Source organism: Patagioenas fasciata, chromosome 7 (genome assembly GCF_037038585.1).
Source record: "Patagioenas fasciata isolate bPatFas1 chromosome 7, bPatFas1.hap1, whole genome shotgun sequence".
In the NCBI taxonomy this organism is placed as follows: domain Eukaryota; kingdom Metazoa; phylum Chordata; class Aves; order Columbiformes; family Columbidae; genus Patagioenas; species Patagioenas fasciata.
In genome coordinates, this window is record NC_092526.1 from 10,731,970 (window position 1) to 10,754,853 (window position 22,884).

Consider the following 22,884-nt stretch of genomic DNA (forward strand, 5'->3'; position numbering starts at 1 on the left):
GGCCCGGCGCAGCCCCGCTCCATCTCCTCCGCGCTTCGCCGGCCCGCCGGTCCTCCGGGCGTGTTTCCCATGCTGCACCGCGGCGCGGCGGCGCTCTGGCCGGGCTGTCGCTGTCACCGCCAGCAGGAGGCTGAGGGAAGGCGCCGCTCGCCCCGCCGGAGCAGGAAGAAGCCGCCGCCGCCGCCAACTTCCCCTCGGCCTCCCCTCCCCCGCCGCCGCCTCCCCTCCCCCGCGCCCCGCCGCCGCCCCGCCATGCCCGGGGCCGCGGCACGGGCCCTCTGAGCCGCCGCCGCCGCGCCCCGGCCCGGCCCGCCTTCTCTTCGCAGCTCTGCAGCCGGTAAGTGCCGGCGGGCGGGAGCGGGGAGCTGGCCGGGTCCGGTCGGGCCCGCCCGCCCGCGGCGGCGGCGGGAGGTGCGCGGAGGGAGGGCAGAGGGAAGGGAAGAGAAGGGATGGGAAGGGAAGGGGGGGCTGCGGTGCGGCCCGGCCTGGCGCGTCTCGCCCGCATGGGCCGCGCTCGGCCCCGCCGGCGAAGAGGCCGGTGAGCGGGGGATGAGCAGCGAGGCGGCGGGCGCCCTCCTCCCCCCGTCCCCGCCGCGCAGGGGGGCGCCGGGAGCTCCCTGCCGCTGCCCCCGGCCGGCGGCGGGGCTGCCCCGTCAGAGCCTCCCCCGCGCGGCGGGCCGGGGCCGCGGGGCCAAGCAGGCCTCGGCGGGGCCGTGGGGACGGGGCCGGCGCTGCCGGCGGGGCCGTCTGACAGACGGACAGACAAAGGGCTGGGGGAGCCGCGGACGGACGGACCCACAGGCGGGCGGGCAGGCAGCGTGTCCCCTCGGCCCCGTCCTCCCAGGCGGCCGGATCCTCCCGCTGCCCGCCGCTCCATTGTTCCTGGTGTAACATAGGTGAAGTGTGCCGACTTGTGAAGATTTCGTTTATTCTGTGGGTTTTTTTAATAACCTTTTCCGAGCCTCCTCTCAGCTGCTCGGGGGACGCTTTTGCAAGGGACCTCTCTGCAGCATCGGGAGCTGGTAACAAGTGCCAGGCTGGAAGTGCCTGGGAGGGCAGGGGGGACCAGCAGGAGTTGAGGAGAAATTAGTTGGGCTTTAAACACTTTCACTCTTCATCATCTTTCCTCCCCCAATTCCTGCCAGACCTCAGCTGAGATGAGTGCAGCAATGTCTGTATGAAGCTGGCTCATAAAAAGGGAAGACATTTACGTTGCAAACGTAAATCATCTCTCTGATCACTTCATTTTCGTAAACTGTTCAGAGCAGCTGTGAGGGATTTTGCACAATGATGAAAAAAGTAGATATGTGGAATCCAGTGATCACAGCTTTAGTCTGGCTTTGAAAACCTCTCTGTGGCATGACCTGTCTCTCTGCACACATGTGACATTCTAGTCCAAGAAGTTTTAGATGGGAGAGATGCCTTATTTCTGATGAGCAGCATCTTTGCTGTTGGTATATGACAAATAACAGAGGACTATGGTTTTTCTTTTGAGTAAGATCTCAGTTGCATTGTTGATTTGCCATACTTATTTGCAGATTTCAGTAATGCAGCTTACTAGGAATATGTTCCTGGGTCTGTCATGCTCAAACTTTTTGGAGTATTCAGATCAGATTTCATCCTTGTAAGTGATACAACCTTTGCGGTTGTTCTCCATGTATTTGGTGAAGCCAGGCCTTATGAGGGAAAGAGGTGGAAAAATAGACCTAACCTATATCAGTTTTTGCAGGTCGTCTTATACCATACTCAAAATCAGACAAGATAAACCAATGGTCTGATTTAAAACTTAAAATCTATCCTGCTATGTAAAAAGTTTGCGTACCTTTGGGCAGCATTAGTTTCTCGGTGTTCCACTTCCAGTGTTTGGGATTCGCGCACGTGTCCAGTGACAGCTGTCACCTGCGGGAGCTTTGGCTGCGCTGGGCAGCTCTGGAGCTCAGCCGGCTGCTTTCCTGTGGGTCTCACGGCATCTGCAGCCTCCCGGTGCAGGGTAGGGATTCACAGCAGAGGCAGGCAAACCCTGCTGTTGTGGTGATGATTAAGGAAAACTCTACAAAATTAATTTTTAGTTGCATGATTTCCTGCAAACTGTTGTTGTGGCCTTTCTTGATGAATATTCAGCTCTATATGTGTGTGTGTGTGTGTGTGTGTGTGTGTGTATGTGTTCAGTTTCCAAAAGTATTTTCTTTATAGTTGTTTCTGGATGTCTGCATGCCCCTCTTCCTCAAATATATGTATAGTTAGCCAGTGAGCGCGTATAACTGAGTAAAGCTAAAGAAGATGCATCTGACTTCTTGTATTTAACTGTCATGCGCACATGTACTTTTTCTGTCTTCACTCCTCAGTCCAGGGCCTGAGAGAACAGGTGTATATGTAATCTGTGTTTCTGTTATTGTCCTTCTTGTCCATAAGTGCTTAATTTCTACTGTATTGCAAACATATTCTATTTATGGAAAATCCCTAATACAATGGATTATGAAATCAAATCATAAGTAAGTAAGTAGCTACTTGAAGAACCACAATGGTTAAAAACAATGGATGAAAAATTATTCAGAACGCAAAAAGTTGTAATGGAGGCTTAATTGTTTACCCGAAGGAACACATAGTTCTGTAATATTATTATGTAGCTTCTCAAAAGATGATTTTTCCCTTTCAGTTCAGTGTATACAAGTTTGTGTGAGGATTTAAGGCTCTGTGGAGTGTGTGTGTGTGTTCTAGAGACAGTATCATAAAACCATTCAGGTTGGAAGTTCTTACTTCCAGCCAAGAACTTCTGTGTACCGCTAACGTTAAGAGTTGAACTATGAAAATATTAAGAATATATTATTCTAGTGAAAGATGGTGACGGTACACCTAAAAGAATTTAGGTCATTTCTAGAAGGATTCTTTGCACCACAGGCTCAATAATGTAAATTTGCAAGTAGTGAAGTTCAAGGGATTGATTGTTAGTGTATGGATTTGGGTAAAAAATTTTAAAATGTACTAATGGGGAGGAAGGGTTTGTTGTATTCTAGTATTTTGGGGAAAAGCAGAGTGGGATTCTCTTCTGTATGTGCTGCTGGAGATTTGTGATGTTTTTGTGACGGGGATCTTTGTGGATTCTTCCTCCAGTCAGGACTGTTATGTGTGCTGTTGTTGCATTGCAGATATTACAGATAGAGACCTGGCTGCTTGGAGGAAGTTGATGGATTGGACCTTAACCTATCAAAACCACTTCAACTGTTTAGCACAATTTGCGATTAAGTTTGATTTAATTTAATTTTGGCTCTAAGATAAAATACATTTTTCTGTGTGAAGTAACAAAAGTTAAATAAGAAATAGTGATGTTGGTATAACGTCTTTGATAAATAAACATACTGCTATTGTTCTGGAGACCCTGAACATGGAACTGAGGTGTCCAACTTTCTTGTCCAAACTTAACAATGTCTTTTATACTAAATGAATGGGACAGCAAATGAAAAGTGGATGCCGTTGGAAATACTTTTTACTTTGAAGACTCTTAAGTGGATCTGACAGAACAATAGGTATGTTTTATTTAAAATAAGTACTTTTTGTGCCTGTGCCTGACATTTTATTGATAGCCGCCTTTCAAGCCAGCATCATTTATGATGAAATAGATTCAGGCCTTCAGCCTGCAGTCTGATCTGCATAACTGAGTGTTTAAAGACAAATGAAGCCCCACAAAGCCTCCATGGATCTAAGCCGACATGGGTGGCTGCTTTTTGCAGGTTGCAGGGCTTATTTGAAGGATAAGTACTGTGATTAACTTGCACTTTAATTTGTGTGGAGTACTGAGATTCATTAAATATTTTTTCCTTTTCCATGTACTGGAATTTATGCAGAAACCCTTGAACTAGTATTGAGTTTATACCTTTAACTTACTGGTTTTTAAGAGCTCAGACATAGTTATTGACAGGGCACGTCAGCAGAACACAGTCATTGGCTATAATATAGCTATATGCCAGGCATAAATTTCTGCCCAACAAAAGAAAATCCATTCAGGTTTCCATGAGATTTATTTTCATTTGCACAAACGGTGTTAGTTACTTTATTACAGTAATTTCCAGTGAAGTTAAAAACACAACTCCATCTGTTTAGCTCATTAGTACTCTATAGACATTTAAAATGTACAACATTTTTAATCATAGAATATTTTATACATCAGCAATAATGCCATAAACTACACAAGTGACATAGTCTAACCTATTTAAATTTCAAATTAAAATACAATAACATATGTGAATTTTCCAATATTATAAGTGATTCAATTGTCTTCCCCTGATTTCATATGCAGATATTTTTCATATTCAGACGTTCAGCATGTTGGATAAAATATCTGGAAAAATCCGTAATACATTCTCACAGAACTTGATTATAAGCGTGTCGTAAGGGGAAACTCAGTGTCTTTTAGAAAGACTTTGGAAAGCACAAGAAGCAGAAGGATTAAAATCTCCTGATAACTTCTTCCATACTGTCAGAACTTTATTTTGGGAGCTAATGTAGAGACTGATACTGGTTTTGCTCAGAAATAATTTTTAGTCTACTCTTAGGATATTATCAGTGTGTTAATGTATTCAAGGCTGCAATATCAAGAGATAACAGTGTGAATACTGTAATATAGTTAATGTATTACTTATTTCTATTACTTTGTGATTTCATTGCACTTTGGAAAACAGCAAGACATAGCTCTTTAACGGGGTATGGATATTGGCCTGATCCTGCATTAGATATACTCTAGTGGCATATTAGTATTACACTATCTGCATCTTGTCACCGTTTGTGCAGAAAACTTTAAGGCAGTATTGTCTAATTCTTCCCTGCTGACTAGGGTAACATTTTTATAGGTGCAGAATTAAACAGTCTGATAAAATGAAATCTGTGTGGGAAGAAGTTCCAACCTGCAAACAGCAGTAGGGTATAATTTATGAACAGGCTATCAAATATAAACTGTCTAGATCTCTGGTACTGGAGGGGAAAAAAAACCAAACACACAAAAAGAACCAAAAATCAAGTTGCCTATAAAATGTCTGAAAACAATTTTTAGATGTAACATGTGATATTACTAATACATAAAGCTGTTGTGATATCTGTGTGAGCTTGGATATGAGGTTGATAAGCCTTCTGCTCTAAAGTTATTTCAGATGGCAGCTACACTCATAAGGTAAAAATGTCCATTAATAAAATTTTTGACAAGTATCAATGCTTTGTAGTAATTACCCGTGAAGTCTGTATTAACTTTTCCTACTTATGTATCCGAAAGTGGGTATGAAAGACATCATTAAAAAGGTTTACGATGCCAGTGACATAATGACCAGGCCATGTTACCTTAGTGCAAGAGGTGAAGTGAGAAATACCGATGTTGAGCAGATTGGCCATTGTTCACTAGTGATGTTTAAGAAAGGGAAAACAAACATCTTTGTACACTGTATTTTAACCACTACATGTTTGCTCTGAAAAATTGTCAGACTTCTTTTTTTTTTTTTTTTCTATTGTTGGGGTTAGATCTGAAATGAGAAAGTGGTGATGTACTCCTAAAAGGTATGTGTGTGTATATATGTATATGTAAAGCTCTTTTAGAAGGTATTTATGGTGATCTCTGGCCTAAAGCTGTAGTCATTGAGTATGAGAAATGTTCAGCATAAAGTGAAGTTTATTTTACCAGACAGTAAGAAACATGTTATGTGGGTTAGCTGCCTGGGATGGAGCTTCGTTTTGTAGTTTACTGGGAAAGGGCAGAGCAAGCACGCAACTTATCCATTCACCGGCTTTGTGCAGATTTCCTTTGGTAGTAAAAACTACTTAGTCTTGCTTTCAACAAGTGAATCTGTAGTATTGCATTGCAAACATTCTTCAATTTTGCGAAGGGAGGGGAGAGGGAGCAAAATGAATATTAAAGCCAAGAAATGAGTGCATTTCACGGGATCCATGGGTAAAGTTTTAGTCTGTAAGCATTAAAACAGTCAGAGTTTCCAGATGCAGTAGATGATTTCAGAGTTTTTCAAGTAAGAGTACTCTAAAGCGAATTACCATCTCTGTTGCTGACCTCCTGAAGTACTATTCTCCCATTTTTAACCACATACACAGTGGTTCCCGACATAGGTCATTGTTATATGTGAGTGTCTGTCAGATGAAATATATATGAAAAGGATTACAATTGTCAGGCTTTTAAGTCGGGTATAGCACTGAGCATTTCTAGATACAACAGTAGCTATATAAATACATTTAAAAAATCTTTTCAGTTTGTGTCCTCAATGTTTCGTTTAACAAAGGAGTTCTTCATGAAAGATTAGTAAATTCAACCAACTCCTTTTTTGCTAGAGTAATCTTACCCTTCTTACCTTGAAGAAAATTTTGTATTGACCACAGTAGATCAACTGTAGAGGGAGGCCATCAATCCTCAGGGTACCAAGATGTGGCACAATTATTTTAGACCACAATTACTTGCAGATTTTCTAGAGGTGTCTGTGGAATATTGGTTTTCAACTTACGTTTTGACCTTATGACTATTTTTGGGGGGTAAAATCTAGTGTGAAGGTTCCCTGTGTGAATATCGCTTTAACGATATCAAACAAAAATGAATCATTCTTTTGGGAGAAATATTGCCGTCATGCCTGAAGGAGGAAAGCTTTATTAGGCTGCTGTTCTCAGGAGCTTCCTCCGTCACTAGTAAACCTGACAGTTGTACTCTGAGATGAATTTTTGTCCAGATCAGCAAAAAGATGTGAAAGTTACGGGATTGTCTTCTGAGGATCGGGAAAGCTTGTGTTGTTAGGGGGTGTAAGGAAGTAAGGGAAAACTCCTTGGCTTTAATGTTGCTTTTCCTTTCCAGAGATTAAGGATTTTTTAAATGAATTGTAGAAAATAATTGTTATGTATTTAGAATGTTTTTTTATGATCACAAATTATTTATCCCCAACATGAAATTAAGGGACTGGGGGGGAAAGATAGAGTTTACAGAAAAGGAGCACACAGAGCATGATCATCGAGTTGTCATAGTATATTGCTTGAATATATAGAATAAGTGACAATTTGTTGGCAAAACCAGTGGGCTTGTTGTCGTAATCTGTTAAAAGTAGATCACGCAAAGCAGGTGTGCTCTGGCTTTTCTGGTGCCTCTTAGGAACCTGTGCTCCATGTTATATACACCGTATTGGATCAAATATTAATACAAGGCAGACTTAAGTCTGAGTTTACATTGCTGTTCTTGAAAAGTGGCAGTCAAAGGACAAACTGACAGAAAACCTAATCTCTCAATTCTTTGCATGACCTTGCAGTTTACTCTCTAGTGAGTTGTTGTGTTGTCCCCAGCTTACATTCCTTATAGGTCACAGGACAGGGGCTTTCCACAGTTGTGGTGGTGACGAGAGCGTGGCTGCAAAGCCAGAAAGCATGGGATCCATTGTAGTTACGTGTTACATGCCTAAAATTTGCTGTAACTTTGGGCAACTCTTCATTTCCCATCTTTGGTTGGACACAAGTTCAGTGCAGGGGTCGTGGCTCCAGTGTTTGCATCTTGGGCGCCTAGAATTGCTGCCCTGTTACCTGTGGGACACGTCTGTGCATCGAGGGAACCTGCGGAGTGCAGCTGCACCTGTGACTTGAGAGCTTGAGGACTTGAGACTCTAGATATGGTTGGATGAGAAATTAGTATCTGGAAAGCAGTCCATAAACACAGGACATGCTGGGTTTTTCTTTTACCAGCGTCCTGTAGGAATGTTTACTTGTTAGATTGCTTTCCTGCTTGCTTTGTAACATGGGTTGTATTGAATGTGTTTCGTTAGGACTTGGCTTCATTGTGAAGTTTCTTGACTATGGATTCTCAGAAATTCCAGGCCTATTTGGGATGGCAGCTCTTAATTGTTGGCCTGTGAGTTAACAGCATCAAAAGCTTTCAAGATTTTTGTTCCTAATAATTACAGGAGTTATTATAAACATGAAGCATATCTTTTGATCAATCTGAATTTCTGTTTTAGTGTATTCTAGCACTTAATTAGCAAGAACTAGCTGCAGGGTACCAAAGTCATTGAGGTAGAATCCAATTTTCTCAATCTTTTTATTCAAAAGGGCACAGTCCTGAGAGGTCTGGGTTTTATTTTTTGGATTATTTTCAATATTGGTTAATGGGCCAGGATTTCTCTGTTATTATTGCTCTTGTAAAATGGCTTCTAGACATCTCATGTTTTGGCTTGCCTTGATCTGAAGATGGGCTTAAGTGTTTTAATGTTGTTTGAGAAATGTAGAACTGTAATGAGGAGTAACCACCTTGGGGTATGTGATAGAAGTCAGCGGGATTCCTTGTTCATACCATTCTTGGAGTATCATGGTGAAGAGTTACCTGGCAGTTCTTGTTGAGGTTGTGGATAGTGTTTTGAAGAGGATACGCTGCAGCAACACATGAGATATAGTAGTTACCTGATTTGACTTTTTTTTCCTTTGGCGTGAGCATCAGCCAGATTAAAAGAAGCTGACTTACAGTTCTGGAATTTTATGTAAGCAGCATAGGAGTAGTTCTTAGTTGATTTAATCTGACCATAAATCTTAGTTATCAGTAGGGAGGTGGTGGATTTGTTGCAACAAAGTGGGCAAAAAAATCCTAACTGTACAGAAGTGTACTCTTGAAAAACTTCTTTGTTGTTTTGGCAAATTTACCCGGTCTATAACACGCTTATGCTCCAAGAGGGGGTTTTGAGAAAGTGACCTGGTTGCTCACTTCCATGAATTTAGAGTTTATTTCTGCTTCTTTCCCCTCTGGATGATTTCATACTGTCTTTAAATACTAACGTGTCCCTTTATGTGCTGACTCTTCTGCTTATTCTTGACAAAGATGCTCAATACAGTTGTGATGCTGTTGTAAGAGTGCTGGTCAGGCCACAGCAAGCCCTGATTCCACTGATGAAAACTGCTCCTTGGTGCCCAGTTCATAAATGGTTGAATATTTTGAAGGACAATGATAATTTTTTTGTTGTTCGCTGTTGGTCAGTGGTCTCTCTAATGGAGCATCTCAAGATCCTTTGCTCCTTATTTTTTATCGTGTTGAAGGAGAAGGCTACACCAGAGCATATTGCCGGAGATGCTGCTTCTAACGATACCTAAATCATTGTGACTTCACTGTTTTTATGTGGTTATACAGCTGCCATCTCTGAAGGGCACCTTATGGAAATGTCTTGTGCGTTACGATTAGGAATGGTCACCTGTGATTCTTTTTCCTCAGAGGGTTATTATATGGGCTTTTTTTCCCCATCAACTGTGTTGTATGTGTGTTGCCTTGTGTTTATGCTACCAAAGTGAAGTACATAAGCTTATTTATGTGTGTTGAAGTAGTTTATTTTCCATGTTTCATTTTTAGTTGCTGGGTGTATTGGTCTTGTGGAATAGGTCCCTGAAAGGCCTTTTTTATTGTGGGGATGGCAGACCTGTGGTGTTTGAGGAGTGGAGTGAAGCAGTCAACTCAGATATATATCGTTGGGCTTTAGGGAGGGCTCTTTCAAATCTTCTGGTCCACACCACTGGTGGATTTGAAAGATAGACACTGAAGCTAACACTGTTGTTTGAAAAACAATATAGCAAGCATAGGATTTGCTTGGTCTGCCTGCAGTGAATCTTTTAATAAAGAGGTATTCATTCTATCATGTTTTGGACTAATTGGGTTTTTTGAGTTTACTGTTCCATGTGTAGGTAAAAGCTATGTTTGAAACATGGTTGAAAGGCAATAAATATACATTAAAAATTTATACTGGTATATGACACTACTTCCTCAGCAGGTTTAAATGGGAGAATATTCCTTGCCTGTACCACCACGTGAAAAGTCAGTCTACAGAGAGCCAAGGATATTTCTCAGAACGTTTTTATAGGTGTTACACAGAATGTACTCTAACCCTGGATAAGTTTACCTTAATGAAATTAGAGAAAAAGATGTCCACTTAGTGAACACCGATGTCCTCAAATTGAAATTGCAGCTTAGGAGAATGTTTCCTGTATTGTAAAACATTTGCATTGTCCTCACAGCCTGAGAGCCTGTGTTGAAATAATGCTTTCGAATGCTGAAGTAAGATCTAGAAATATTGTGTACTCTGTAAGATCTGTTTTGCATCCGTTATCTATGTCCTTCTCACCTGGGGTTTAGTGTTGGTATTGCCCTGAAAGTTTTCCTTACACTGTAATGTATATAAATGAGGGTGTGTCTTCCACGATCTCTGAGATGGCTTTTGCTGCTAACTTCAAATCTTTTGGATCAAAACTTTCTTGATTATACTTGGGTTAGCTTATTGTCCGATGTTATTTAGTGTACCTGGGCATGTTAAGTAATTGGTTGAATTTTTCTGTATTTACTATTTTTCTGTAATACATATCCACAGCCTTTTAGAAAACAATGAAGCTGAAGATATTACAGGCAAGAAAAGCATGCCCTTTTAAATGAACAGTTTTAGGTATAAGTCAAGCACGCAAACATTAAAATTGCAGCACTGAGCTATACTTATGTCACCTTGATTTTGCCATCCTAAGTGTATGTATGTCACTATATTACTAATATATTGTGCCTTATTATTATATTGTAGTCTTTCGTGCTACCCAAACAGAGTATTTTCCCCCTCCAAAAGCCCCTACCTTTTTGACTGCACAGGATACATGCTGCTCATTAACTGAGCAGCTGTTCTGTAATTTACTTTCTTCTCATTGCATAACTTGTGTTCTCTTACTGTGCTTTGCTTAATCCTGTTCTGAAGGCAGAATGAATATATTTCTTTGTGAAATTTCCATAACTGTTACCAGTAGGCTTGTGAGGCCATAGATAGTTCCTACTGTTCTCTTCATGCTTAAATCCTAGGTAGGTCATTGCCCCCATTTCAGGGACAAGGAGGTGGAAATACAGGGTGGGGAATGATTTGCCAAGATAACAGATTTGCCCAGCAGCAGTGGCAGGGCTGAGAAAAGGAGTCAAATCTCTTACAGTTCTGTTACGACATCGTGGTGATAACCACCATTTCTCTCTTCAGTCTTACCCTCACGCTTACCTTTTCTTGATGCCAGTCCTACCCTTTGTGCCCTCATTCCTCTAGTGATTCTCCACCAAAGTAGCTACTCTCTGTTAGCTGGAATCCTACTGTGCTTTCTGATCAGTGAATAGGTCCAATGAGAGGCTGGACCCCTCTTGCCCACCTTCTGCAGGTAGTTACCAAAGTAACTGATGTGGATTTACCTTTCCATTGACGTGGGCCACGTGGCCGCAGGAACATGAGCGCTGTAAACTGATTAGTTCACCCTTGTGACCTATATTGAATGTTGCTTATTCTTACAAGTATTCCACTATGTCTCAGGGAGAGGAAATGGACACTTCTTATTATATAGTTGGAGAATTGATACCTGGACGTAAGGTGAAAATTTGTGTTTGGTGTGGATGTCCATGGGGTCTCTTTGTTTGCCTTTAAAAAATAAATTAGAAAAGGAATCTGTAGCATTGCCTCCATCTTTGCAATTTCAAACTGTTGCTGTCATTGATTTAATTGCAGCCTTGCATACTCAACATTTAGAGTAAATCTGCCCCAGATGTGTCAGGGTAAGCACCCAGAAAATAAGGGAAGTGTAATTATTGATCATCTATTACAAAAAAAAACCCAACAAAACAAAACAAAACCCCAAACAAGTTTGGTAGAAATGGCTTGTATAGACTTGTGCAAGATCTCTGGCAGGATCAAGGACAGGATCCTATTTTGCAAGATAGCATTCAACTGCTTAAATGGTCGTGACTTTCTTTTCCTTCTCTCTGTGTCTCATTTACACATTTCAGCACTTGAAACAAATGGAGCAATGATATCATAAACTATCTTACTAGTTTCACCTGCTTCTATGGAGCAGTTCTATCCAGTGTGCTGAAGGAAATGACGCTTTGTAGAAAAAAAAATATATATATCTAAATATACACAAATATATTATTAAAAATAAAATTACAGTGCCAATAGGCTGGAGAGGTGAATTTTGATGAACCAAGGTACTTTAGATGTGGTAGCCCTAAAACTTCCGTATGTTTGCATGCAACTTTTTGTATTCTTCTGGGGGTTTTAGTGTATAATGTTTTCAGGTTTTTTAAAAAGCAACCTGGAAAGAAACACCAGAAATTCTGTTATATATACAGACCTTTGCCATTTAGGCCACTAGACAGAGTAACTGACAGCAACAGTGGGTTGTCATCTTCTGTAAAGCGCAGCATAGTGCTAGTGACGAGGGGAGATGCTTCACAGACACTTGCAGATAGTAGAGGAGTGGTAAGACCCAAAGAATTTAAGGGCTTGTCAAAAACAAAACCAAAAAACCCCACAGTTTTTAAAAAGCAACATTTTTTTCTTTTCCGTTTATTTTCAAGGTGAAATTAAATAAGAGGGCCCACTCCTGCACCCTGTTTTGAGCTGCTTCTGGCACACTGTCTTTATGGTAAATCCAGTTATTGAGTTAATCTGGCAGAAAATTAATAACTGGGGAAAAAAGAATTGCCAGGCTGATGGAATGTATAAACCAATATGTCTTGGCATGAGCATCAGAGTAGGCACGGAAGACAGAGTGAATTCTTGACAGAGCAGGGAGCAGGATTGCCCCTTGCAGTGACAATTGGCTGTCAGATTGGCTTGGCTTTGTCATGGAACTGCACTGTTATCAAAATCAAACAGACATTTGATCCGGTATCTGAAATATTTTTACAAAGATTCAGCTTGAGGCTTGCATGTGATACATGAAATTTCACGAAATTTTAAGCAGTTGGACTGAAGTTATAAACTACTAGAAGTGCTTAGAGGATGCTGGGTAGCCTTAGTTATGTGTAGTGCTTGCTTTCCTGTGTATAAATTTAGTCGGAAATCTCTGGAGTGAGCACATTTGAGTGCCTAAGTTTCATAGCGTAAGGGCAGAAATTCTGTATTGTTCTTCTGAGGTTTACTATACAGTGAAAGAAATTCCCATATCAATTCTCAGAATTAACTGTTTTCTAGTAGTTTATAATTTAGTGCCACAAAATCAGTGGCCTGTTTTTCCAGCTAAAAAGTAACATTGCCTTTGGGTTTCAGAATATTTAAAGTATGTTTGCTAGACTGGTGACATCCCTGTGAATTTTGACATGTACCTGTGGCTTTGTTAGTATAGTGTCAAAAGCTTTCTGATACATGTTTGATATTAGATTATGGTTATACTGGTGATGATCTAACACTGATTTGAGGATAAACAAGGTGGCAAAGATTTTCACACATGGGTAATTTTATGCACGATAAGTAGATTTTCTGTGAGTAATCTTGTTGATTGTAATAGGACTATTCACAGCTCAGTACGAGTATAAATCTTGGGGGGGATCAGGCCCTGTACTGGCACATGTTCGGCAACATGGAGCGTTTAGAAATAACTGCAACAAGTCTAAAGAGTGTTTGTATCATATGTTACATTTTAGAATGTGTTAATTTTATGATCTGTGAACCTTTTCACAATGATTTATATTTGATTATTTTCTTCTTGCAAGTCAACACATTTTAATTCATTCTTACAAACACTTGTCTGTTAATTTCAAAATCTTTATTTTAGCTGTCTTATTTTTCTGAGTAGGGAGAAGAGGTAATTTTATTTAATATTTTTTATTTAGAAACATTAAGTAGGGTATTGGTTTTTACTTTTGAGTATGCAGTATGTTAGAAACTGAAATTTTGATATTATGAAAGCTATTTCCTTTTATATTGGACTATATTCATGTTTTAATAGTGCAAATATATTTTCTAATGTGAAAATATTCAATGGTTCATGGTCTGGTAGAGTTGTTAAGTGTATAGTAGGAACCTGTGAAATTCTGATTTTTTTCTTTTGGAGAAGATTGTGTTGATGGCTGTTTTATTCGTGGTGGTGCTTAAACATAGGTAGTTTTTAATGTGTTATTAAGCCATGTTGCTTTCTCTTTCTTTATTAGCATTAGGTATTGAAGAATTATTTGTGACTTTTATAATTCCTTTTAGGAAGAAGGCATTTGAGAATGTAGATGTATGTTTTTCTCTTGATCTAATTTGGCGTAGCTGTAAGGTATGTTTGCACGGCAGCTCTACCTCCTTTATTTGTGTTGTGTACATTGCATTTGCGGAGCGGTTTCACAATAGGCTTTGATCTAATCTAACCACTGACTGCTGCTGAAAGCCGCCGTCCTTTTCCCTCCTCCCTGCTGCCTCACTCGTGCATCTCCCATCCGCCCTGCCTGCACTGTCCCACTGCTCCAGGGGAAACCTCATGGCTTTTCTGGTGGGCACATTTTTTCTCTAATTCCCCTCTGAGTTGCACAACGCTGTGCTCAACCCAGGGAAGGCAACAAGAAGGTCTGACAGGGGGAGAGGTGCAGGGCACTACTTTAGGCAGGTAGCCCATGGATCAAATTGTTTCTTGCAGCTGTATCTTTGAGAGCTGGGTTGACTTTTTCTAAATAACAAACCACACTAAATGTCCCATTGGAATGGCCTTTGGGTTGGTTGAATTTTATTTTTAAAATGAACCCAATTAATATCTCTGGGTACTTGCTCATTAAATTAAATAATGCTTTACAACTTGCTTAGGAAAAGAAGGGAGAAGACACAATAACCCTTACCTACCATCAGTCAAAGTGGAGAAAAAGAGCTGGACCATGTGTTGTCCTGCAGTGGCTAAAAAGTTCTGCCATGTTCCTTCAGGGTCTCTGTTCAGCTTTACTTTGTAGCAGCCACCATCCCAGCAGGCTTTCTTAGATCCATGAATATTTTCTTTCAATTGTATTTTAATTTTTGAATTGGAAAGGCTGTCACACTTTTCACTTAGTATATTTTTGTTTAAATGGCTGTTTCTTCACTTAGGAATATTGTCTTTACCGCTTAGCTCTCCAACTTACTGCACCAGGAACCTTTGGAAAAGCTGATGTCAGGGTTACTGAAATGCACAGTTCTGTATTACCGCCGGAGGGTTTGGGGCAGCAGCGGTGTGTGGTTTTCTGACTGTAGATGTTCGACAAGCAGCTATGAGGCACTGGATAGAAAAGGTGCTGGGATGATCTGGGAGACTTTTTCTGTGCAGTTCCGCCCCTTCCCCTTTCTCCTCCCCCAAAATGTCAGCGGACCAAGGAAGCTCTGCCTGTGGATGTCTCTTGTGAAATGCTTTGCCTAGAGTAAAGGTTTTGAGAACCTCTACCACGTTTGAAGATTTAGTTGACAGCTTTTTCCCCCTCTTAGTACATAGAGAAACTATAGATTGAAAGAAAAATCATATGATTATTTGGTGAAGCTTAATGAAAGTGCTGAAATTCTTCAGAAAACATCTCTGCAATAAGAACAACAATGTTTTATGCCAAGAAATGTGCTTGTGTGTATTAGCATGTGGTTTATATTATTGTAGCTTCCCTGAAGATAGTCTCAAAATACATTGATCTTTATTTCACAGATGTATCTTGCACTTAAAAATATTTATTTAATCTTTGCAGGGTTGGTAAAGTGAACTTGTTTGAATGCTTTTAACGTACATTTTCTTTATCACACTGTCATTCTTCCAAGAAAACTTCTTGTCATCTTCAGTTTAAATGATAGGATTCCTTTTATGTGAGCCAAAAGGAGTCAGTTGACAAATAACACATTTTACTAAGTTGATTGCAATTTGAGTACTTCTTGTTTGGATGAATAGATTATTTTTGTTTGTGTTTCTTAATTTTAGAACAGTACCTGCATGTCATAGAACTTATATTGCGTTTCATCACTTAGAATATGCACCCTAACAGTTATGAGCTCTCATCATTTTTCAGTGAAAAGCCAGATGTTTGCAGGCCTGGTTTAGTAAGCAGAACACTCGCTGTACCAGCTGCTGATATGACTCAAGATCACGACTGGAAAACAACTTGAGTGCTTTCAGTTGCATGACTCTACTAAGCCTACTAGTCAGGGTGAGAAAGAAAACGTTTCCATATCCTTGACAACTGAGAGAACTAACAAGACCAATAAATACCAGTACCCTGCTGGCCTCGTTTCTGGGCAGCTGCTGGATTTTGCCAGCTGTGCTAAGATTCCGCAAGTCACGAGTCTTCCCGCTGCTGTTGGTGAGAGCAGGAGGCTCTTCTGCAAACACTCAGCCTCTCTGTTTGCACTCGCCTACCTACCTTCCTGCCAGGAACTAGCTTTACATCCAGGATTTCCGTAATTCATACCTAATTTCAGAGTGATATGGCAGCATCCTCCATGTGGAACAACCTCGTGCACTGTTCTTGTCAGTGGCTTGAGCAGACGGATTAGGGCCACCACGTTCTCACACTTGGTGCTGTTTGTTCTCCCTTGTGAATGTGTTTCAGCATTTGGAGTTCTTGTATTCTAGTACCTGTCCACGTCATTCCTCTTAAGAATCTGCAGTGAGCTTATGCTGTCACATTTCTGTAGTGTGGAACAAAAACATGATGATCTGTGTGAGATGTACTCTGAGGATGGATTAACTTGGGATACAGGCTGAAATGAGTAAATATATCTGCTTGTTTTCCTTCAAGTCTGTCTTTCATGCTGCATATTTAAAATGCCCTACCTAAGAAACCAGTCTCAACCTTAGATCTTTTGCCTGTTCTCTTATCAAATAATGGCTCCACAGGAGACAGATTCTTAAGAATTTCTATTCCTTCTCACATTTCTTACTTGGCACAGGATAATCCACACTGATAAGATGATAAATTAATCCTCGTTTTCTTCTTTGAGGAGCACTAAGGTCTGTTGTTGCAAGATCTCTCTGGGACATCTGCATTGGTGGAAAAAATACAGCCTTAGTGCGGTGCCAGGCTTGCTTTTTGTTTGTTTTTGTTATTGCTGAGAAACTGTGAGCATGGTCCCCCAGTTATCTCCAAAAAATACTTCATGATTTACACAATGTCCACAGGTGGCTGTGTGGCATACTGTACGTGCGTTTTCCCTTGGAGACATGTGGAATGTCATTCTCTTACTATAAAGTGGATTAACTTGGGGGTAAACTTGTCACCTAGCACTACCTGAACTCACTTAAGGCATTAAGGAATTGTTGTCTGTATTTGAAGACAGTTGTTGTGAAAATCAAGAGTCAGATTTCAAACTTCTTTGTGTTAGCATTGCAGGAGAACAGGAAGGGACAGATTGCAAGCAAAAATGTTCTGAGCAGAATTTTTCCCCATGCTCTCCTCCTGTCACAGGCTTTTTTGGTCCCTAGAATGTGCTAAGGAAGAATATTATAAATTTAATAACATGGTCATATATAAACACATTTAGCATGATGACTCTGTCCTCCGGACTTAGAGCAGAGGAAGGCATACTAAAAAAAAATGTAATTGACTGAAAAGCTTTTTTCTTTGACCTGCCTCTTAAATATTTGAAACTTGTGGAAATCAGACCATCCTGTCTATCCACCTTCCTATGTTCAGAAATTGAGAAGCTGTCACAATAGAGAACAGCGGTAGCATGAGTTGCTACCAGAAGGTGTTAATGGACCTTTTTTTTAATTTGTTAGGGTGTGCGGTGAGTGAGTTTGTTTGTTTTTAAGAAATTGAGTGAATTTTACTTTCAGAACTTTAAGAACTATTAGTAGTATTTGAAACAAATTATAATGTAGCCAAATGTTGAGATCTTTTTCAGCTGTTTCTACTGGTGGCTTGCATTCTTACTGAGTACTCTAGGATCTCATCTGAAGAAAGGCCACTATTTATTTTGTAAACTCAGTGTAGTTTGGTATAAACAAATCTTCACAAATGTTTGGATGGCTGCGGGAAGATAGAGGGGTGGAGAAGGGATGTCTGTCTGTCTGAAGGAGCAGACTAGAGCACTGTGAAATGAGTAGGAATTATGGGCCTGGGGAGCAGGGTGAAGGAGGCTGCCCGCTGTGTATGCTGAGGAGGAGAAGAGACTTAGGACTGTCTTCCATATAAAATAATAAGTAGAATAAGAAGATGCTGCCACTTCCAGCTTCACAAAAGCCTGCTGCACTATGTTAAAAAACAATAATGTCATGACACTTGTTGGAATATTATTTTGTATCTCTGTACCATAAGTCAATGTAATGGTATTACTATTCATGACTGGAATTCATATTTCCTGACTTATGTTCCTGCTTAGTGTGTGTGTGAAAGTGAATGCATTTTTCATAAGGAGATTTGACCTCTCTATAGTCTTTATTTGGCCTTTACCTTTAGACAGAAAGTTGCATTTTCATAGAATCATAGAATAGTTTGGGTTGGAAGGGACCTTCAAAGCTCATCCGGTCCAACCCCCTGCCATGAGCAGGGACATCTTCACCTAGATCAGGTTGCTCAGAGCCCTGTCCAGCCTGGCCTGGGATGTCTCCAGGAATGGGGCATCGACCACCTCTCTGGGCAACCTGAGCCAGTGTTTCACCACCCTCAGTGTAAAAAATTTCTTCCTCCAGTCTAGCCTGAATCTCCTCTCCTTTAATTTCAAACCATTACCCCTTGTCCTATCAAAACAGGCCTTTCAAAAAAAGTCTGTCCCCATCTTTCTTATAGGCCTCTTTTAAGTACTGAAAGGGTGGAATAAGGTCTCTTTGGAACCTTCTCTTCTCCAGGCTGAGCAATGCAAACGCTCTCAGTGTGTCCTCACAGCAGAGCTGTTCCAGACCTATGGTTGTCTTGGTGGTCTCCTCTGGCCCCTCTCCAGCAGATCTCTCCTGTCTTGAGGACCCCAGATGAAGCTTCACCAGAGCAGGGGGGCAGAATCACCTCCCTCGACCTGCTGGCCACGCTCCTTTTGATGCAGCCCAGTTTTCTCTCATTTCTGGCTATTAAGATGTTCCAGCAGTGACAGTGTGCCCTGGGCAAGCAACAGTGAAAGGGCACTTAAAGGACAAGGAACTAGGGAGGACACTACCAGCGTGAATGAGGCATTTGTAAAAGACAGTCAGAATGGAAAAAGGGAACAGAGTGAAAAGGGTACACAGGAAAAAAGTTTTCTAAGAACTGAGAAGGGGAAATTAACTATAATTTAATTACCAGTATTTTGCCAGTTATCAGAAGGCACGTTGATTTGAAACTTTTTATTTGAAAGTGTTCAATTGTGTACACATGCATGTGTGTAAAAGGAGAATCTTTTATTGTTGAACCAAGATATGCAACTTTTCACTGTTATTTAGCTACCAGTTTTAGGAGTGCATGTGTGTGTGCTGAGTACTGACTGAGTTCTTATAAAATGTTTTTAAGTAAAAAATTTTAAGCAAGAGCACCAGTTGTAGATGTTTACTATTAAAACTTTCTTTGTAGGTAATTGCACTTAAGAATGAACATTGAAGACAAGCTGGGAGGATTATTTCTTAAATGCGGTGGCATAGACCAGATGCAGTCACCCAGGGCTATGGTAGGGATGGGTGCAGTATCTGACCAGACCGGAGTATCGGGAGAGCGGCAAGAGGCAGTGCTGCAAGATCGGACTATGGCGCACCAAGAAATTCTTGCGACAGACGAAGTGTTACAGGAAAGCGAACTTCGACAGCAAGAGATGATTTCGCATGATGAACTCATGGTCCATGAGGAGACGGTAAAAAATGATGATGACATGGATACGCCAGATAGACTTCCTCAAGGGATGCAGTATGCTGTTAATGTCCCTGTAAGCAATTTCTTTGTGAAATATTGGAGAAATTACTAGGAAGCTTGATCTGGTAGTCTAGTGCTACTCTGGCAAGAATCTATTAATTGCTTGTTTGGATTTTGATTATCAAAATATTTATGAATGGATGCTATTTATGAAAATGTCATTTGCCTCTGGCTGTGGATAAATTTTGCCAATTAAGTATAATCTTTAAGTATCTGTTTTATAAATATTTTATAAGCAGGCTGTTACCATAGAGTTAATGCGTTACAATGTGCTCTTTTAAATATATTTAATGTTTAAGGGTAACTACAATCCAGAATAAATAGCGTTATTAAAAGGTGCATACTGTTTATGCTGTTCATAGTACTGTTTAGTTTCTTTTGCTATAGGAAGCATCTTGTATGTTTTCCAAGTATGTGGACGCTTAGCAGTTGCATTCACGCTGCAGGTTGGACTGTGACACTTCATACATGACCATAAATTTGCCCCTCCTCGATGTCTCATAGACGGTGTCCCTCAGCTTTCCCAGAGAGAATGTAGATGACTTCCTTTTTGAAAACAGAGCATCTGTCTGTAATGCAGCACATCATCACTGTTACCCTTCAAACATCAAAGATAATTACCAGGACTTTAAAAGTAGACAGCCGTATATGCGAAGAATAACCTTTAGAAAGGTAGCATTGTTAAAACACTACTCTGTGAGCTGTAGATCAGGTGATTCAGGTGTTAGAAAAATGTAAGAGTATCATGCTCTTTATTAAAGTTTACGTTAGATTATTTTTTGGAAAAAAACCCTTCATCAGCACTATTCTTGTTTTTTTAAAAAATACTTCTGTCTTAAATATAAAATAAACTATTCCGTTAAATCTTGCATTGACAACACATGGACTAAAGTAAAATAGGTATGAAAAACTGAATGGTTTTACAGATGGAAGTGATTTTAATATAAGAACTGATCTCAAAATCACCACAAGTCAGAAGGAAAAAAGACTTTGGAAGATGAATGAAAGGATACATCAAAATGTCACTGTAAAAATTAACTGTGCCCTTTTTGTTTAAGATACTTTTTATTCCTTTCACTTAAATTTCTGAAAGAATGAAGCCACAAGATAACTCCCTTAGAAAAAGGTTTTCTGTTTTCAGCAGTTTGTCATCTTCTAAAATTGAAAAATTGCTTTTCTGTAGTGAGAACCTTACCTGAAACTGGCACTTGGTATCTTAACAGATCAGTGTAAAGCAAGAAATTACCTTTACTGATGCATCTGAACAACAGAAACGAGACAAAAAACAAATACGAGAGCCAGTAGATTTGCAGAAAAAGAAGAAAAGAAAACAGCGTTCACCAGCAAAAGTAAGACATTGATTTGGCAAAACCAAGATTAAAAGAACCTGAAGATTTGGTTGACTATGACTAATTTCATTAGCATTTGAAGTAGTTAGGCTGGAAATTGTTTGTTTGCTCAGTAAAGATGCAGTTCTGAAGTTCACCAGAGACCCAAACCAAAACCTGATATAACAGTGTTTTTCTCTGAACTCCTTTTAGCAACATGAACCCTTGACATATTTTAACATCTGTCTCTCCAGGCAGTTCTCTCTCCAAATATTTTTTTTTAAATTATGAGTCAGTAGTTTTGTAGACAGTTTATAAATTGTTACTCTGTATCTATCTAATAATAGTTGTGCTTTTCTGTCAGCCTGATAATTTTATATGCTTCATGCATAGTAGTGAAAAGTTTTTAAAAAGAAATCTAAAACGGTAGTTTTGAAAATTCTAAAAAGTTTACTAATATATAAAAAATAATTTACCAGTAAGGAATATTCCTGTGGTCATAATCATCTTCATATATGTATTTATTTATATCAAAAGATTCTTACCATAGCTGCTGGTATGTTACTTCAAAATTTGTTTTGTAGATCCATTCATGAAGAGTATGTATCCCTGTATGTCTGAAAACAATTTTCTTCTATTGAGACGCACGTCAGATAAAACCAGAATCATTTCACCTCATGAGGTAGCAGTGTTATATCTTCTAGTAATTCCCCAAATCAATATTAATTTTCAGACTTAAAATAGAACATATACAGGCTGCTCTGATAGGCAAAACCCAGTTCTACATGATCACACAGCAGCATTAAAATAAGCCTACTCTGAAACCAACCCAGGCTGTGTATACATTGAAGGAAAACTCACCCTAACACCAAAAAAACCTCCAAAATCACCTTTTTGTTGGCCTGGGAGTGGGAGCCCTCAGTCCTCCTCAAAGCACTGCCAAGTGAGGTTGCACCTGTAGTATTCTTGGAGAGTTGAGTAATTGTTTCAGATTGGGTGTGGAAGCAAGTTCCAAATCCTCTGCATCGAGATACTTCTCCCTTCGGTAGAAAAAGGAGCTCTAGGTTGAGCACCTCCACAGGTCACTTCCATGGAAACATGGCGAGGTAGGAGACCTACGTGTCCCTCTTTCTACAGACTCGTATTTGCATGCTTCCTTTTTACCTCCCAGTCTGGCAGTGTTAGTCTTTTGAGATGACAAAAGATTGAAAAATGATCAGGAGTATCTCTAAACAGGTTCTTTTTCAGTCTCTCTTCCCCTTTTTCCAAACTTGTCAGCGTAGAAAGGCAGGAAGAAGCTGAAGGACTGACATAGGTGAGAGCCTACTCCAGTTTTAGTGTTCCCAGAGTAATGGGATTGATTTTCCATGCAAACAGCAACTGGGACTTTTACAAATGGAAGTCAAATAACATGCTGAAACATTCTGAATTCTATTTTACATTAATGTAGACATCACATAAAAAGGAGTCAACAGGTTTCATGAATCCTCTCTACTTTTCCCTCTTCCATGCATGCAAACACATGTGCACACACACACGCACAAGCTTTTTTGTTGCTTTTATTAGGAAAACTGCACTGACAATGTTAACTTTCTTCGTTTAAGAGGTGGTACAATGAATGGATGCAGTACAAGAGCCCACATTTAGGATAACTGTGAAATTAAATGTATTTTCTGCACAGTTATTTAAAAATTGCCATATAGTCTATGAAAAACATTTCATAACATGCATTTAAATTTATTTTAAATAACCAGTCAGTGTTTCATTAGCTGCATGTTGTTACAGAACAGAGCTTTTATAATTGTCTGTATCTGTGACTTACTGGAGCTGTAACATACCACTCTTACAAACGTATGAATGTGCTTGTCCTTCAGAGTGAATGCACAAGAACTTGTTAGCTCAAGACTTTCACTCTTGCTCAGTTTTGATGCAGCAGAATTAAGAATTGCTTAAGTAGATCCTACAGTATTTGCTATTATTGTA

At 40.1% G+C, this 22,884-nt stretch overlaps 1 protein-coding gene across 5 annotated transcripts in view; it reads left to right on the forward strand.

Annotated features, from left to right (window-relative positions):
- The first annotated feature begins 202 nt into the window (after positions 1–202).
- ZNF148 (zinc finger protein 148) overlaps positions 203–22,884 on the forward strand; it is a 38,912-nt gene continuing 16,230 nt past the window's right edge. For 3 of the 5 annotated variants that reach the window (XR_011739954.1, XM_065840835.2, XM_071810798.1), the window contains exons 1-3: positions 203–337; positions 19,241–19,586; positions 20,797–20,922. Coding sequence is in view for 4 of the 5 variants with exons in the window: in XM_065840835.2 (XP_065696907.1) it covers positions 19,257–19,586; positions 20,797–20,922 (456 nt within the window). In the remaining variant the exon portion in view is untranslated. Of the gene's footprint in view, positions 338–19,240; positions 19,587–20,796; positions 20,923–21,485; positions 21,584–22,884 lie in introns of those variants that run through there. The other 2 variants (XM_065840836.2, XM_071810799.1) reach the window with 2 other exon arrangements.